The sequence below is a fragment of the Taudactylus pleione genome, unplaced genomic scaffold (assembly GCF_031769625.1).
Source record: "Taudactylus pleione unplaced genomic scaffold, aTauple2 ptg000935l, whole genome shotgun sequence".
Taxonomy (NCBI): Eukaryota; Metazoa; Chordata; class Amphibia; order Anura; family Myobatrachidae; genus Taudactylus; species Taudactylus pleione.
This window is the reverse complement of record NW_028285336.1, coordinates 787660-802900: the sequence shown is the minus strand read 5'-3', so window position 1 is coordinate 802900 and position 15241 is coordinate 787660. Positions and strand designations below refer to the sequence as shown.

At 45.2% G+C, this 15241-nt stretch overlaps 1 protein-coding gene across 3 annotated transcripts in view; it reads left to right on the top strand.

The window, feature by feature from the left end:
- Window positions 1-620: 620 nt before the first annotated feature.
- Window positions 621-15241, top strand: part of VSTM4 (V-set and transmembrane domain containing 4) — a 122495-nt gene continuing 107874 nt past the window's right edge. For all 3 annotated transcript variants that reach the window (XR_015872981.1, XM_088459779.1, XM_088459778.1), the window contains exon 1: window positions 621-784. Coding sequence is in view for 2 of the 3 variants with exons in the window: in XM_088459779.1 (XP_088315905.1) it covers window positions 733-784 (52 nt within the window). In the remaining variant the exon portion in view is untranslated. The remainder of the gene's footprint in view (window positions 785-15241) is intronic.

Below are 15241 nucleotides of genomic sequence, written 5' to 3'. Positions count from 1 at the left end.
ATGCTTAGTACATCCTGCCCCCTATGCCCTGAGTTGTATGAAAGATGGACCTGACTCAGAATTGCCCCCAATAGCCTCTGCATATGGCTCTTGCATAATTTAGCAGCCTTTGCATGCGTGACCTGCGTATGTAATTTAGAGCAATAACGGATGATTGAGAGTCCTGCGCACAACTGGTAACAACAGAGTAAAAGTACTAACTAAAAAGATAACTAGTAATTATATTTATTATATTTATAAAGTTATCAATTGCATTAGTGAATCACCAGCTTCATATTCTTTATATTTTAACAATAATACATATATTTAATCTTAAAAATAAATGTTGTCTATTTAATCTTAATAATATAATATGTAATCTATAAATCTTGGTTAAAAAAAAAAAAAGAAGATCTTTAGCAACAAAGTTGGTTCATGAGCATAGTGCATTGTTTTTGTCCTGAACACAGTGCTGAATACTGCTGGGAATCATCACACGATAGTCCCCCACAAACCTCCTTTATTAATGAAGGCCTCTGAAAATTGCTTTGAGGACAGTGCAGCCACACAGTATCCATTTTCATGTTCCTCTATAAAAGGGGGCTGTGGAGCCTGTGGTTTTTGTTCTTGTCAGTGTGTATGTGAAGAAAATTGTGCTGCCTCTTCCCTCACTAGGAGCCTCCCCCGCCTCACTCCCTGCCCCTCTCTCTTCTGTCTCTAGGAAAACTTTTTAGCAGTCCTGGAAGCAGCACAATGACGCTCTGTATCCTAACTTCTGCTCTTCTCAGTCAAACTTTAATGGCAGGTAAGAAATATGAGTTTCACACTAAGATTTCCCTTAAAGACTGAATCTGTGCTTGCATACATACTGTAGTTAAGTCTTATAGAACATACATCTGTTTGTCTAGATTTAGTACATAGTGTACATTCTTGTATTTTAGGCGAATGTGTGTGTGCATGTGTGTGCAGACAGGACACAAGAAAGTTTCACACATTTAATTCCCATTACATCACACTAATCTCTGCTTACTGATCCTGTACTAATGGGATCTCTAGCAGAGACCCACCACAGGCCACACAGAAGTTCCGAATTAGCTGAGCCAGTCATCTCTCCCTTGACAGAGTTACTGCCACGATACATTACCGGCAGCTGTAGATTTAAATACCAAATTTACCTTTCTGCTCAAAGTGTCAGAAAACCACCTATTAGTGCTTCAAAAACAACACAGTAAAAGTCAGAACATTTATGAGTGCATATGATCTTTTCATCAGTGGAATGTGTTTAAGAATGATAAAAAATGCATAGGGGAAAAGCTATTGATGGTGATCACCTATTGTAGTAGTGCAATTGCACCTGTTCTAATAGGTATGCACATTGATTACTAAGGCAAAATGGAGGACAATTTTTGCTCGGTATAGTGATCATACATCGATAAATGGGGTGAAACTCAGGCTAGGTGCTGTAATGTGTCTTTTACCCACAAATGTAAAAATAAGATTTTCATTTGCATCTAGAGAATGATATTTGGAACTAGACTTTAGCTGTGCAAAGCAGTGTTATTTTTATACGACCTCTAAGGTGACTGTAATCGGAACTCTGACACTATTTTTAATGAGACTCTTTTAAGACTAGTTACCTTTAAAATCATGCAACATGCACACATAAATCAATGTTTCTGCACATTCTCTCAAATAATCTAGGTTCCTTTGTATGGATAAGATGCCCTGTATGGACTTTACTTGCTAAATAATTTTATGTCTTTTGCAAAAAAACAGGAAGTTGTATTATTTTCTACTTCTACAGCAAATGAAATTACCTAGGATTAGTCCCAAGAGGGAACACCAGGAAACACTTATACCCTCCGTTCAGCTACAGTATGAACCATTTATAAGTACACTCTGGGGATGATCTAAAGCTTTAGCCAGATTTCTATTATGCTATATATTGTATTTTTTAGACCTATGAAGCCCAGCCATCCGTCTATTACATTGCCTATTCTCTACTTCATAGGATGCAATATTATTGTCTGACAAAATTGGTCATCCTGGCTTTGCTGATTATATTATGTGGTCCCTCAATAAACTTTCAAATAGTTTGTCGGCATACATAAAAACTTTTCCAGCTTTTGCTCTCTCATGCTTTTCAGTTTTTTTCTATGCCAATTTGACTGCCATTTTGCAACTGTTGTTGTATTCCTTGTAACTCACAAAATAAGAAATTGAATGGAATGTTTTAGATTCCAAATTGGCAATGAATTATAATCAAAGGGGGGTAAAAAGTGGGGGATGCCCGCAAAATTGCTGCTACCAGCATTAGACTTTGCCAGCCATGTATGATGGCACAATAGCAGGGAGGCACACAGCCTGGGATATCCTCACCTTCTTTTCAAACCAGCCCTAGGCCAGGCAGATGACTTGATTAGTACCTCAGTCAATTTGATTTAACCACCTGTGCTCAACCATGGATATATCTAAAACCTGAACTGTAGGGGAGCCTTGGGGACTGTGGCCCTGATTCAGAGCCAGACGCTCTGACAGAGTGCTCGCTCTGAATCAGGGCCGTCCCTCCGTCATTTTGAAGCGGCCTCCTGGCCGCTCACATAGCTGTGGGTGACCACCCACAGCTATAGCGAGCGGCCAAAATGATGGTCACGATGGTCAACACCATCGCGATCATCGGGCTTGCGACGAGACCCTGCGGTAGGGTCTCTTCCGCAAGGCCAGGAGTGCTTTTGGCTCTATCAGAGCCAAAAGCACTCCCACTGACATCACTAGTGATGTCAGTGGGGCCGGCCCCAGAAGGTAGGCATTCCCATAGGAACGCCTCCGTCTGAGCAGCCACGCCCCCGGCACGCCCACCAAAGGGGGTGTGCTGTCAATCACCGTCGACAGCACGCCCCCTGTGGTGGGAGACCCATAACGACGGCTTGGCCGTCGTTATTCGGGTCTCGCGCATGCGCAGGACGGACCAGCCTCCGTCCTGCGCATGCGCACTAGGGCAACATCGATCCGCTTGCGAGCGCTCAGTGCTCGTGAGCAGGTCTGAATCAGGCCCTGTGTTTGAGAACCTCTGCCCTACGCGGATCAGGCCCGCTAAAAAAAATGCACCCCCTGTAGGAGAATATGGCCTTGTACTGACAGCAATAGAGCTCTTTCCACAGCCGGTGGGTAGAGGGTAATAATAGTGTATCATATTTTGTTTTGCTGGTGAAATATATATTAAATGATTGTCAGAGCAATGCTGATGTTTGGAGACCTATGAGTCCTGTCATTCAGGACCCACAGGCACCTGCAGTCCATTTGTAAAAAAAAATAAAAAATAAAAAATACACCCACACGACAATGAAATACACCCACACCATGAATTTGTTTTAAATAAAACAACAAGCTTCATTTGATTGCTACAGGATTTAACCTTTACTCAATTAGGAGCCCATTTATCAACTAGTTTTATCATTCGCAACAAGTTTTAAAACTTGTTGCATATGATAATGGTTTTCACAGGATGCGGGGGGCCTGGTACTTACCTGTGTGGGCGCTCTAGCGGGGTCCATCAGGTGGCGGTGCAGGCTGCTGGCGGCTGGCTGGGTGCTCTGTCTGGCCCCTGAGAGGCAGCGCTGAGTCTCTGACAGGCTGGAGATGTGGAGGCCAGGATTCTCTGCAGACACTGCCTGGTGCTGGGCACCGCCATTTTGGAGCAGGTCACATGGCAAGTATGAGCCAATCCAGGTTGCTAGATTGTCAATGGGCTCTGACAGTCAATCCAGCTTCAGCACTGGGTATTTAAGGGCTTCCTGGAGTTCTAGAGTTGCCAGTACAAGTACTAGTACTCTGTGCTCCATTAGTCTCATTTACCCCAGCATCTCAGTCTGCAGTACCTCGGTTGGAGAATTCCTCAGTTACCTGCTCCACGTCCAAGTGTCACAGCCAGTTGATCTGTTCCGTCTCAGTCCAGGTGACCTATACCACCACCCTTGCTATGTTACAGAGTCTCCTTCACATGCAAACTCAGTCAGCACCGGGTCCCAGGTTTCCTACCACATCAGCTGCTCCAGGAGTGATGTTCTGCATTCCCAGTGCAATTTAACTATCCAAAAGGATCTTCTTGTACCCAGTCCGGGTCCACTCCCTACTTTGGACATGACAATGCTGCTTCAGCCAATCAGCTCCTAACTGTCATCTGTTTGAAAAATGACAGTTGGGAGCTGATTGGCTGGAGCACCATTTATCATACGCAACGGGTTTTAAAACTCGTTGTGTATGATAAATCTTGTTAATAAATGGGCCCCTTAGTTGTCTAAATATTTCACTGTTTGTTTGTTTTTTCACTTGTAGGGCGAGGTTTAATAGGGTCCAAGTTTTATCTGCGAGACAAGCTCAGACCTTCTCGCACATTTAAAGGTCCAAGTTTGTCCCACAACTCAGCAAATGTAATGACCTGCAAACTTGTTAGTTATACAGAAGCCTTCACAGATCAGTGAGATGCGTGAAGGCTTCTGTGTGTAAAAAATAGTAAAATGTAAACAAAAAATTAAGTGGGGCTCCGCCCTAAAAGCGCAACAAGCACCAGGCTTTTCTGAGCCAGTCCTGGTTGTGAAAATACAGGGGAAAAAATAAGTAGTGTTCCCCTGTATTTTCAACAACCAGCACTGGGCACAGCCAGGGTACCGTTTCACTGGGTTCCCCTGGCCAAAGCATTCACATCTGACCACTAGTAAGCGAAGGCAGGGAATCCCTGGGGAGGTGGAGACCCCCCCCCCCGAAAAAAGGGTTTCTGACTCTCCAGGGCACCCCAGGCCTGGGCCGAAAGCCCAGGGCTATATCTGGCACCCCTGGGTGGTGGGTGCCGGGTTGATTGTGTAAATGTGTAAAAAATAGATTGATTAATATTGTCTTTTTCTGAAGAACTAGAGGTCCCAGCAAGCCTCCCCTGCATGCTGGTACTTGGATACCCACAAGTACCAGCATGCAGGGCATTAAGGCCCCGCCGGTACCTCTAGTTCACCTGCAAAACAAATATTAAAAATAACCACAAAACACACACACACCGTGACAGTATAATTTTAATAAAACATACATGCACACTCACATTCACACTCACGTATACTCGCCTATAATCACTGTAGCCATTCATGTCCACTTGTCTAGTAGCATCCATGACAGCTGTAAAAAAAAAAAGTCCATACTCACTTACCCCTTGGTTCCAGTCCTCTTTGGTCCATATAGACAGCCACATCTTCGGAAAACAGAAAAAAGAAACACCCGGAGCCCACAGACAAGTGTTCTTACACTCAGGTCATGCTGCTCTGTCTTGGCAGGGGTCCCAGCCTGGGGGCTCCCAGTGCGCTGTTGACGGGTTCCCAGCATGGTGGTTGTCTCAGGGACCTGAAGTCTCCCAGGACCACATTGGGGAGCGGTGTTTACGGAGGAGTTGAACCAACTGCACATTGAACCCCACTAGAAGTAATTACACCATCACTGTGCTGGCATCAGTACCAGGTACGAACACAAAGCAGTGTGTACTTATAAGGTGGCTCATTAGTAAGAGGCATAGTTTTTACTATTTATTACTGGATTTGCACACGGAATGTTTGTTTGAAGTAAAACCACTTTGGATACTAATATCAACAAGTGCATTCAAGCTGCAGGAGAGTGTAACCCCATGAAGACAATTGTCAGGAACCGTCCTTACCCTCGGGGTCATGCTTCTCTGTCTTGGTGGGGGTCCTGGCCTGGGGGCTCTCAGAGTGCGCTGTTGATGGGTCCTCAGCATGGTGGTGGTCTCGGGCCTGGAGTCCAGCGGCGTTCTCGTCGGCTCCGGGCACTGGGCGCTGCTATGGTGGTCCGGCCAGCTTACTGTATTGCTGATGGGCTCCCAGCATGATGGGTGTCTCAGGAGGCTCCGGACATTGGGTGTCCACATGACCACATCAGCCAATCCCTGCAAGACCCAGGGTATAAGTGTCCTGCTCTGATAGCATTCTGTGTCTGAGCTTCATCACTGATACATGTCCTAGGCTCTACTCCTGGCTTGTTTTCTTAGACTCATTGATGACTTCCACTCCGGCTCCAGTCTATACTCCAAGTCCGGCCCCACTCCAGCTCTAGTAACTACTCCGAATCTGGTCCCACTTTGGCTCCAGTGTCTGCTCGAAGTCTGGCTCCACTCCGGCTTCAGTCTATACTCCAAGTACTGTCTCACTTCAGCTCCAGTCTGTTATGTTCTGGGTTGTTTGTGGACCCAGGGTGGTAGCAGGAGCGATCACAGAAGCGGATTTGAAAATAAAACTAGGATTTTTAATAAGTGCTTGAGTAGACATAAAATATGGCAGTAAATAAAAGTCCAGGAATATATAAATGTGCTCAAGAGTTCTGTGGTGGGAGTAATGGGTTAATGTCCAAGTAGAAACAATTAGAGCTGTCCAGGTGTGCAGGTAGTGAGTCTGAAAATAATCAAGCAGATATGCAGGTAGTGATGCAGGAAATAATAAGCCAGGTATGCAGGTAGTGAACTAAGGCAAATGAGCAGGATGTCAGCAGGCTCAGGCACACAGGTATGGGCAAGGGTGATGGAGGAAGCGGGGTAGTCCAGTGGGAGCTAGGAGCTGACAGGCAGACTGGCAGACAGCGAATTCACAGCCTAGAGCACAGAGATAAGCACAGAGAACTCCCTCTCAGCTAGGCTGAGATACACGTTGCACTGGCAATGAAGGAAGGCACTGACCCTTCCTAAATACCCCATGCCGTGCTGTTACTGGCCGGAGGGAACATGTGACTCACCAGGATTGGCCAGCCGCATCACATGGCCAGAAAGCAAGATGGCGGCGCCCATGCCAAACGGAACGGAGATGCCGCCAGGCCTTACCAGCGCAGAGTGACAACAGGCCCGCACAACAACGCGCACAGCCCAAGCCCCCCACCAGACACCAGCTCCGCCACCAGACAGCCCATGCCACAACGACCTCACAGGTAACACCCGGCTAGCGCTATGCTGAAATACCATGGCCGTGACACAGTCTGTGCTTTAAGTCCGGTCCTACTCCAGTTCCCGTGTTTACTTCAAGTCTGGTCCCAATCCGGATTCAGTGCCTGTTTTGTCTTGGCCCATTTCGAGTCCAGTATCTACTGCAGTGCTATCCCAGTGTTTACTCCATGCACCTTCTTAGTAATACTGCCCTGCTAGACTCGCTAGCCTGAGGCAGGTGTATTTTTTCACGTGTTTTGCCGCACACATTTCGTGCATCTTTACAACTCGAACCCTATTACTTAGGGCAAGCTGTATGTTCACAATTATACAACATCTGGATGCGTGTTTTGCCATTGCTAGTTGTGAGAATGCCAGAAACATGCAATTTAGCATGTTCTCGTATTCTATTACATTGTCCGAGTTCTAAAAATGTGAGAGTTTACTTCTAAACTTGGACATTTTCAGAACTCTGACCCTGTTATTTCTCGCCCATAGTATCTGTTTGAACCTTTTTAATAATGAAATGTTTGCTTATCATTGTAATTTTTTTCCTAGTATAGTGCTACGGATACTTGGTGGAACCATATAAATAAAATATAATAATGATGTCTCAAATAAGTATATACCAATATTAAAAAATTATCCATAAGTGATGACTGTTGAAGTACATTTATTCAGATATAAATACCATGATGAAGCAACCATCAATACTTATATTGCATGTGGATAACCTTAAAAGGATAGTCAACAAATACTAAATAACATCAACTGATACACAATAAAGAATACTGGGCCTGATTCAGGCCTGCTCGCGAGCGCTGAGCGCTCGCAAGCGGGTCGATGTTGGCCCAGTGCGCATGCGCAAGCCGTCACTCCGGCTCTCGTACCAAGGGGGACGTGCTGTCGATGTTGAGTGACAGCACGCCCCCTTTGGTGTGCGGCCCGGGGGCGTGGCTGGCCAGATGGAGGCGTACCCATGGGAACGCCTACCGTCTGGGGCCGGCCCCACAGACATCACAAGTGATGTCAGTGGGAGTGCTTTCGGCTCTGATAGAGCCGAAAGCACTCTAGGACTTGCGGCAACGAGACCCTACCACAAGGGTCTCATCGCAAGCCCGATGGTCGCGATGGTCAAGACCATCGCGACCATCTTCCTGGCCGCTCGCTATAGCTGTGGGTGGTCACCCACAGCTATGCGAGCGACCAGGAGTCTGCTCTAAAAAACCAGAGGGCCGGCCCTGATTCAGAGCGAGCGCTCTGTCAGAGCATCCGACTCTGAACCAGGCCCACTGTCCAAGGTTTGTAAAAGAGACATAAGCAATCGATTCCACTTCCAAAATACTATTTGACAACAAGAAAGATAAATGTATTAGTACCATACAGCCCAGCAGTCACTTGCAAGGTGATAATGTTTGTAAATATCTGCTCACAAAACAATAGAAAATACATATGTTGTAGTTTATCTTAGAATATAAGTATCTCAATGCTGGAATTCAAGGTTATATTATATATGCTCAAATATTCAGAGCAAACTAAACAAGTTGTCCAGCAACTGTAACGGGTTGTTTCATTGTACACAAAATATATCCATCGTATATACGTGTCGTGACTGAGTTCAAGTATTCAAATCCACATGGCAATCAGTAATAAAAATAGTTCTTCATATATTATTGGCATACCCTTACACATTTGTACATTTGTATGGCAATTTCTTCAGAAGAAAAAAAGAGAACCTGTATACAGTATCCTATATCAGGGGATTAAATGTGTGCTCTAACCAATTAATAGGCTACTGTACATCAATTAGATCTTATCGCAATGTTAAAAAAAAATAGCATTTCAAAATACAAATGCTATACAATAAATGTAAACAAATAAACTATACAGTATAAACTAAACAACATTATCCTTTCTATTGAGAAAAAAAGCATATCTAACATTATAAATGCTAACGTATTTATAATGCTAATATAACGCTAATATAAATACTTGAGTCAAAGCTGTCACTAATATTAGCTGAAAAGAACCCTGTTTGGGCAAAAATGTATGCCACAGATAATCAAATCTAAACATACGTCATGGATTTAGCAATAATCCTATTCATGAATGAAGATATACAGTCTCATACCTAAAAAGGCATATATTGTATAACATTAGAAAGAATATTGTAGATGAAATCTTGCTCAAGCACTAGCCTCAGGGGTGGGGGAATAGACTGATTCTTGGGGGGAATAATAAACACTCCCAAAGCAAAAAAAGTAGACTAAACCACTACCAATAAACACTAATTTACCTGTTATGTCATCCTGCAGACGGAGTAGAATCAGAAACGTTGATGATGGATCCCATGTCTGGTGTTTAATTTTAAGTCTGTATGAGTGCCACTTCCTATTGCAAGTTTTATATATATCACACTGTAGAGCACACACATTATACCACAATCTAGTGCCCCCACATTATGCCACACTGTAGTGCCCACACATTATACCACACTGTAGTGCCCACACTTTACCACACTGTAGTGCCCACACTTTACTACACTGTAAAGCACACACATTATGCCACACTGTAGTGCCCTCACATTATGCCACACTGTAGTGCCCTCACATTATGCCACACTGTAGTGCCCTCACATTATGCCACACTGTAGTGCCCTCACATTATGCCACACTGTAATGCCCACACTTTACTACACTGTAAAGCCCTCACATTATGCCACACTGTAGTGCCCTCACATTATGCCACACTGTAATGCCCACACTTTACTACACTGTAAAGCACACACATTATGCCACACTGTAGAGCACACACATTTTACCACAATCTAGTGCCCCCACATTATGCCACACTGTAGTGCCCACACATTATACCACACTGTAGTGCCCACACTTTACCACACTGTAGTGCCCACACTTTACTACACTGTAAAGCACACACATTATGCCACACTGTAGTGCCCTCACATTATGCCACACTGTAGTGCCCTCACATTATGCCACACTGTAATGCCCACACATTATACCACATTGTAGTCCACACACATTATGCCACAATAGTGTTTACACATTAGACTACACTGTAGTGCCCACACACATTATGGCACACTGTAATGCCCACACATTATCTCACACTGTAGTGCCCATACATTATGTCACACTGTAGTGCCCCCACATTTTGCCAAACTCTAGAGCCCACACAAATTATACCCCACTCTAGTGCTTTCACACATCATACAACATACAACACTGTAGTGGCCACACATTATGCCACACTGTAGAGCCCAGTGACCACACATTATACCCACAGCATACTCACCAGAATCCAGAGCATAGGCAGCCTTAATGATGAGTCTTCACTGCCATGAGGCTGCTGCTGCTGTGCTTCATGGATCAGAGGAGCATGTGATGGGCTGCTCCAATCATAGCTCAGCACATGCTCCTCTGACCCCTCTGCAGAGAATACTGGTATTTGTTACCCAGTAGTGAACTGCTGACTGCACTGTGGCCCTGTTTTCTGTATGTCCCTGCCGGCCGGGTCAGTTACAGCCTTGATGACTGCCCGGCAAGCAGCTGCACTGCAACCTGCCACAGTGAACGGTGCCATAGGCCCCGCCCTCCTGTAAAAGAGGGCATGGCTACAAATCACTGGGGCCCAGTCCGAGCCTGCATCTTCCAGATATCCAGTGATGACGTTCTTCCCCAGATAAGTTCTTTCCAATACTGGGTACTTCTCTTCTCCAATGGTTTCCCTCAGAACCCATCTTGATGAATACTATACCTATAGCAACCTTTGATCCTTTGGAACGCTGGGGCTGAATCTGCATTGGGAGTAAAGCAAAAAAAGAGCAAGTACTGTAACTGTGCACCTTGATAAAACCATGTTGTACTGCAGTTGGGGCAGACTTAAAATTTGCAGAGAGATTTAGATTTGAGAGGGGTATGTCCAAACTGAAATCTAAATTACAGTGTAAAAATAAACTTGTCCTGCCTTTGTGGGCTACATGCAAAAGCAACACTCTGCAAATACATGTAATATTTTTTTTTTATTTTTTTTCATGCAGTTTGTACATTTGGCATTGCAACATGGTTTGCTCCAGATACAAAGTTACTTGTTTTCTTGATTTGCTCCCAACTTCGGATCAGCCCAATGGTGGAGTTGCACTAAGCCTTGAAAATTGATAGTGGAGAGTGATAAAGTATCAACCAATCAGCTCCTAACTGTCATTTTTCAAACACAGCCTGTAAACTGACAGTTTGGAACTTTGGGGTCTATTCATAAAGAAAATGTAAATCAAATTGTTACTTATCACTATACAGTCTAAGTAGCAATCCATGTATACTGTACTTACCTACAATGCAAACCGGTATCCAGCACTCCAGCAATGCCGTGTTCTCCTGCGGTCATCTTCTTTAGGTAAGCCTCTCCTTCTTCTCATGCACCGGCCGCTGTCTTCCATCTTCAGTGCTGCGAGTGGGGCTGTGCAAGGGAGGAGGGGGAAAGAAGAGGGAGGGTGGTTAGGACAGAGGAGACCGAAGGCAGGGGATAGGAGTGAGCAGGGGGGGGGGGGAGTGGTGGACAGTAAAGGACCCAGCAAATGCATATGCCAGGTCACCTTTGCGGCGGGGGGGGCTGGGGCAGCAGCAGGCAGTCACTATAGGTGCCAGTGTATACCCTGGGCTCCTCTGATTGGCCATACTGTTAGTGTGGGGGGTGGGGAGAGCAAGGAGAAGGCAGGGAGACAGATGCACATTACGCCATCCTGAGTTGGAGAAAAGATTTTTAGAAGCAAAACGGAAAGCTGAGCTTCTATGACTCGCTCTCCCCATACTACTGTATGGGGAAGCAATGTGAATACTTAGCATGGCACCGCTGGAGAAATCTAAGAATTCTCCACGGTAACCCCTTATATAAATAAGGAGATGCAGTAAAACACCCTTTTAACACTGATAAAGGGCTTTTTACTGCTACATGAATAGACCCCTTTATCTCTCTCTACTTTATCACTCTCCAAGGCTTAGTACATCTCCCTAATTATATTCTCACCAGTACATGGCTGTCCCCAGCTGCGTAGGATCCGCTGTCCTATCTGACGATTGGTAAGCGCATACACACTTACCAATCTTCGGCATGACGTGTTACGCCTGACGTCACAAATAGGCGGGCACTTACATGTACCTGCCCAGTTGTGATGTCAGTCACCAGTAGCCTGTGCAGCAAGTGTATGGGCGGACGACTGACCTCCCGTACACACAGCATGATGTGCAGATATACAGTATTTACAGATATATCTGCCATGGGCTGTGCTGCTGCACGACCGACGCGATATGTCCATAAATGGCGTAGTTCACAGATATATCATCTGTACACACTAGCCGACACACACACAATATATCGGCCATTCAAGATAATGATAGGTGTCGGTATGGACTGACCTGTAAGTACCACTACAAGGTTCTTTTGCTGTAAGGTCAGATGATACACCAATGGAATTTTACAAGCACAGAAGTTAGTTGATGTGCAAGTGATAGCAAGACCACAGGATATACACACCATGGCCCAAATGTAATAGACTCCAATTTCCTGGCCCTTACTAATTGCCACTTTAAATCTACCTGCTATATTGCTGGAATCACTATGGGTCCAGCATACCAAAGAATTTTACCTCTTGGCCCATGTCTTGTAAGATACAAGATGCAGTATCTGTGTTTAGTCATCAACACAATTCAGCATTGTAGTGTAGAGATTAAATTGGTGAGATTGAGCAAAAAGTAAAAATTGGTGCAAGTTTCGATGGTGCAACCGATGCTGCTAAATGTAAACAGAATGAGACACTCACTTTTAACATCCCTGCACACAGTAATACCGATTGGTGCATCCTTATACTCCACCATCGGCCGCACCATCAAAACTTGCACCATCCCAGGTGCAGTTTCTCCATCTGACCATGGCCTCCTGTGTCTGCGGCTGTGTATCTGTGAATGCAGCCACTTGCTCTGGAAGGACCATTTGTGCATTAATTTCTAGCCACCTCCCAATCACTTCCCACACCTTCAATACTGTCTGTATTGATCGCACCAGCACCTCTGTGCGTACACTTTGTGTAAGGCAAGTGACATAGGAATTTTTTGTGCATGCGCAGTTGCATAAAGTAACTCAACTACGTGAAGTTCAGCCATGTGTGCGGATTGCGTGTGGCTCTAAATCTGTCCGTTTGCCTTTTAAATGATTGCCGCATTTAAACACTGCAAAGACTTGCTGGGAACTTGCTGATGCCTGCAAGTCACGGGCTATTACTCTTATAACATTGTGAGCTTGCAGATAGAAATCAACAACACCAGAAATATTACTGGTTATTGGCCGCCCTGGAGGAGTAACTTGTGATTTGGGAAGTAAGTAACAATAAAGTGGAACATTCCGTAAGGGTAAAAATGTATGCATCTTGTTTCCCTCTAGATTTGTCCCTCTGCCTAATAACTTTCTTAACTAATGAGACGCTAATACAGCCTTCTTGTCAGACAGAATCAATGGACAAACTGCACTTCTCAGGGAGCAGTACAAGGCAAGGACAGAACTGTTAGTGGATGAGCTACCCCAGCCTAGGAAAGGAGAGAGAGAATTGTTTGGGGTGGAGTTACAGGCCCCAGATTAGAGATGGCAAATCAGCAGCCCCACGCTGATCTTTGAGATCTATGCGGTATTGCCATGCCTGTACTTGATACAAGAGAAGGTTGGAAAAATAATATCGATGTTCTCTATTAGGCATACTTGCCAACTTTCCTGGGAGCCTCATGAAAATCGGCACCCCGCAAGAGTAGGCAAGTCCCCCGGAATGGCAGCCGCCCCCCCCCTCCCACGTGGTCACTGTGAAAGTGGGCCTTCCGGGGTACGATGATGCGATTCGCTCTGAATCGCATCATTGTAGCCCCGGCCCCTGCTTTATAATGTCGTTAATATCGGCATTATAAAGCGGGGGGGGTGGGGCCGTGATGACTTGATTGCATTGGCACGCTCCACCTGCTCAAACCGCCCCCACCCTCCCTGCTGCACCGACCTGCTATTAGGTGTTAGATTAGTATTGTGTATGCACCGTTAAAAGTTGATACATGTGTAGAAGTGCAAGAGACACGGGGCCCAGGTAAGTATATCACTTCTGCAGCATCAGGGTTTTTGGATCAATTCTATTAAAACCTCATGGGCCTGATTCAGAGGTGGACCCTATTGCAGCCGTTGCTCTGACTTTTTGCAGAGTCACAGCGGCGATAATATACAAATACTAGTTTCAGCCTTCCCCCTTGTGTAGTAGTGTGCGCTGGACAGTGCAAACCCACTTTCAATGCCCGTGGACAGTGTAACTCCGCCAGTGGTTCTGAACACTCCACCATGGACGCACCATCACGTGCACCATCGGCCCTTGCCCCAGCCTATGGCAGGAGCAGTGTCTCCTTCTGAAATTCCTCTTAACATGGCATCTGAAAACACAGCCGCTTTCACTGACACACCTGCGACACTCCCATAACATGCCCCTAAGATGGCCTTTTTTTTGTTCACTTCAGAGCACCTCCCAGTCATCGCCCAGGTAAGCCCATAGCTTTGCCTCGCCTGTTCTAATGCCAGCGCCTTTGCACACAACAGGGCACTTCTGCATACATTCAGGAGAGCGCAGATGCCGTAGGGGTTTTCCGACCTTTTCGCACATGTGCAGTAGCAAATAATGACTCAACTGCGCAAAAATCACATGCAACTCCAAATCAGACCGCATGTCTCCCGAATCAATCAATAATTTGTGATGTATCGGGAATGAAAATCGATCCTTGCAAAAAATAAAAAATAAATAAAAACGAATATTCTGAGATCGATGCCCAGAGAGAAGAGGTAGCCATTGGGTTATGTCCAGGGGGTGCTGTGTCCATCAGGGGTGCTCCCCCCAAGTGCATATCTTTTTTTTTTCTGTGTTTGTGTGCACGTTAGCCGCACGTGCATCAACAAAGTAGCAGTGTCAAGTGTGCGCCTGTGTCATAAGTCGAGGGCTGGCTGGTCTGTTGAAGGGCGATGTAACCCCCAATGTGCCCCAAAAAAATTAAAACATTTAAAAAGTGTTTATTTTTCTGTGTTTGTGTGTGCATCAACAAACAATGAGGATGACACCTTGCCTCTGTAGAGCCAGGTTAATAATAGCGTAGGAACAAAAAAAAAAACAAATTCAGTGATTTTAGCTGTTTTTATGCTTTTTTCCAAAAAAATAAAGATCCAAACCACAAAACCCAGAACCCAAAACATGGAAGGGTGGTTTTGACA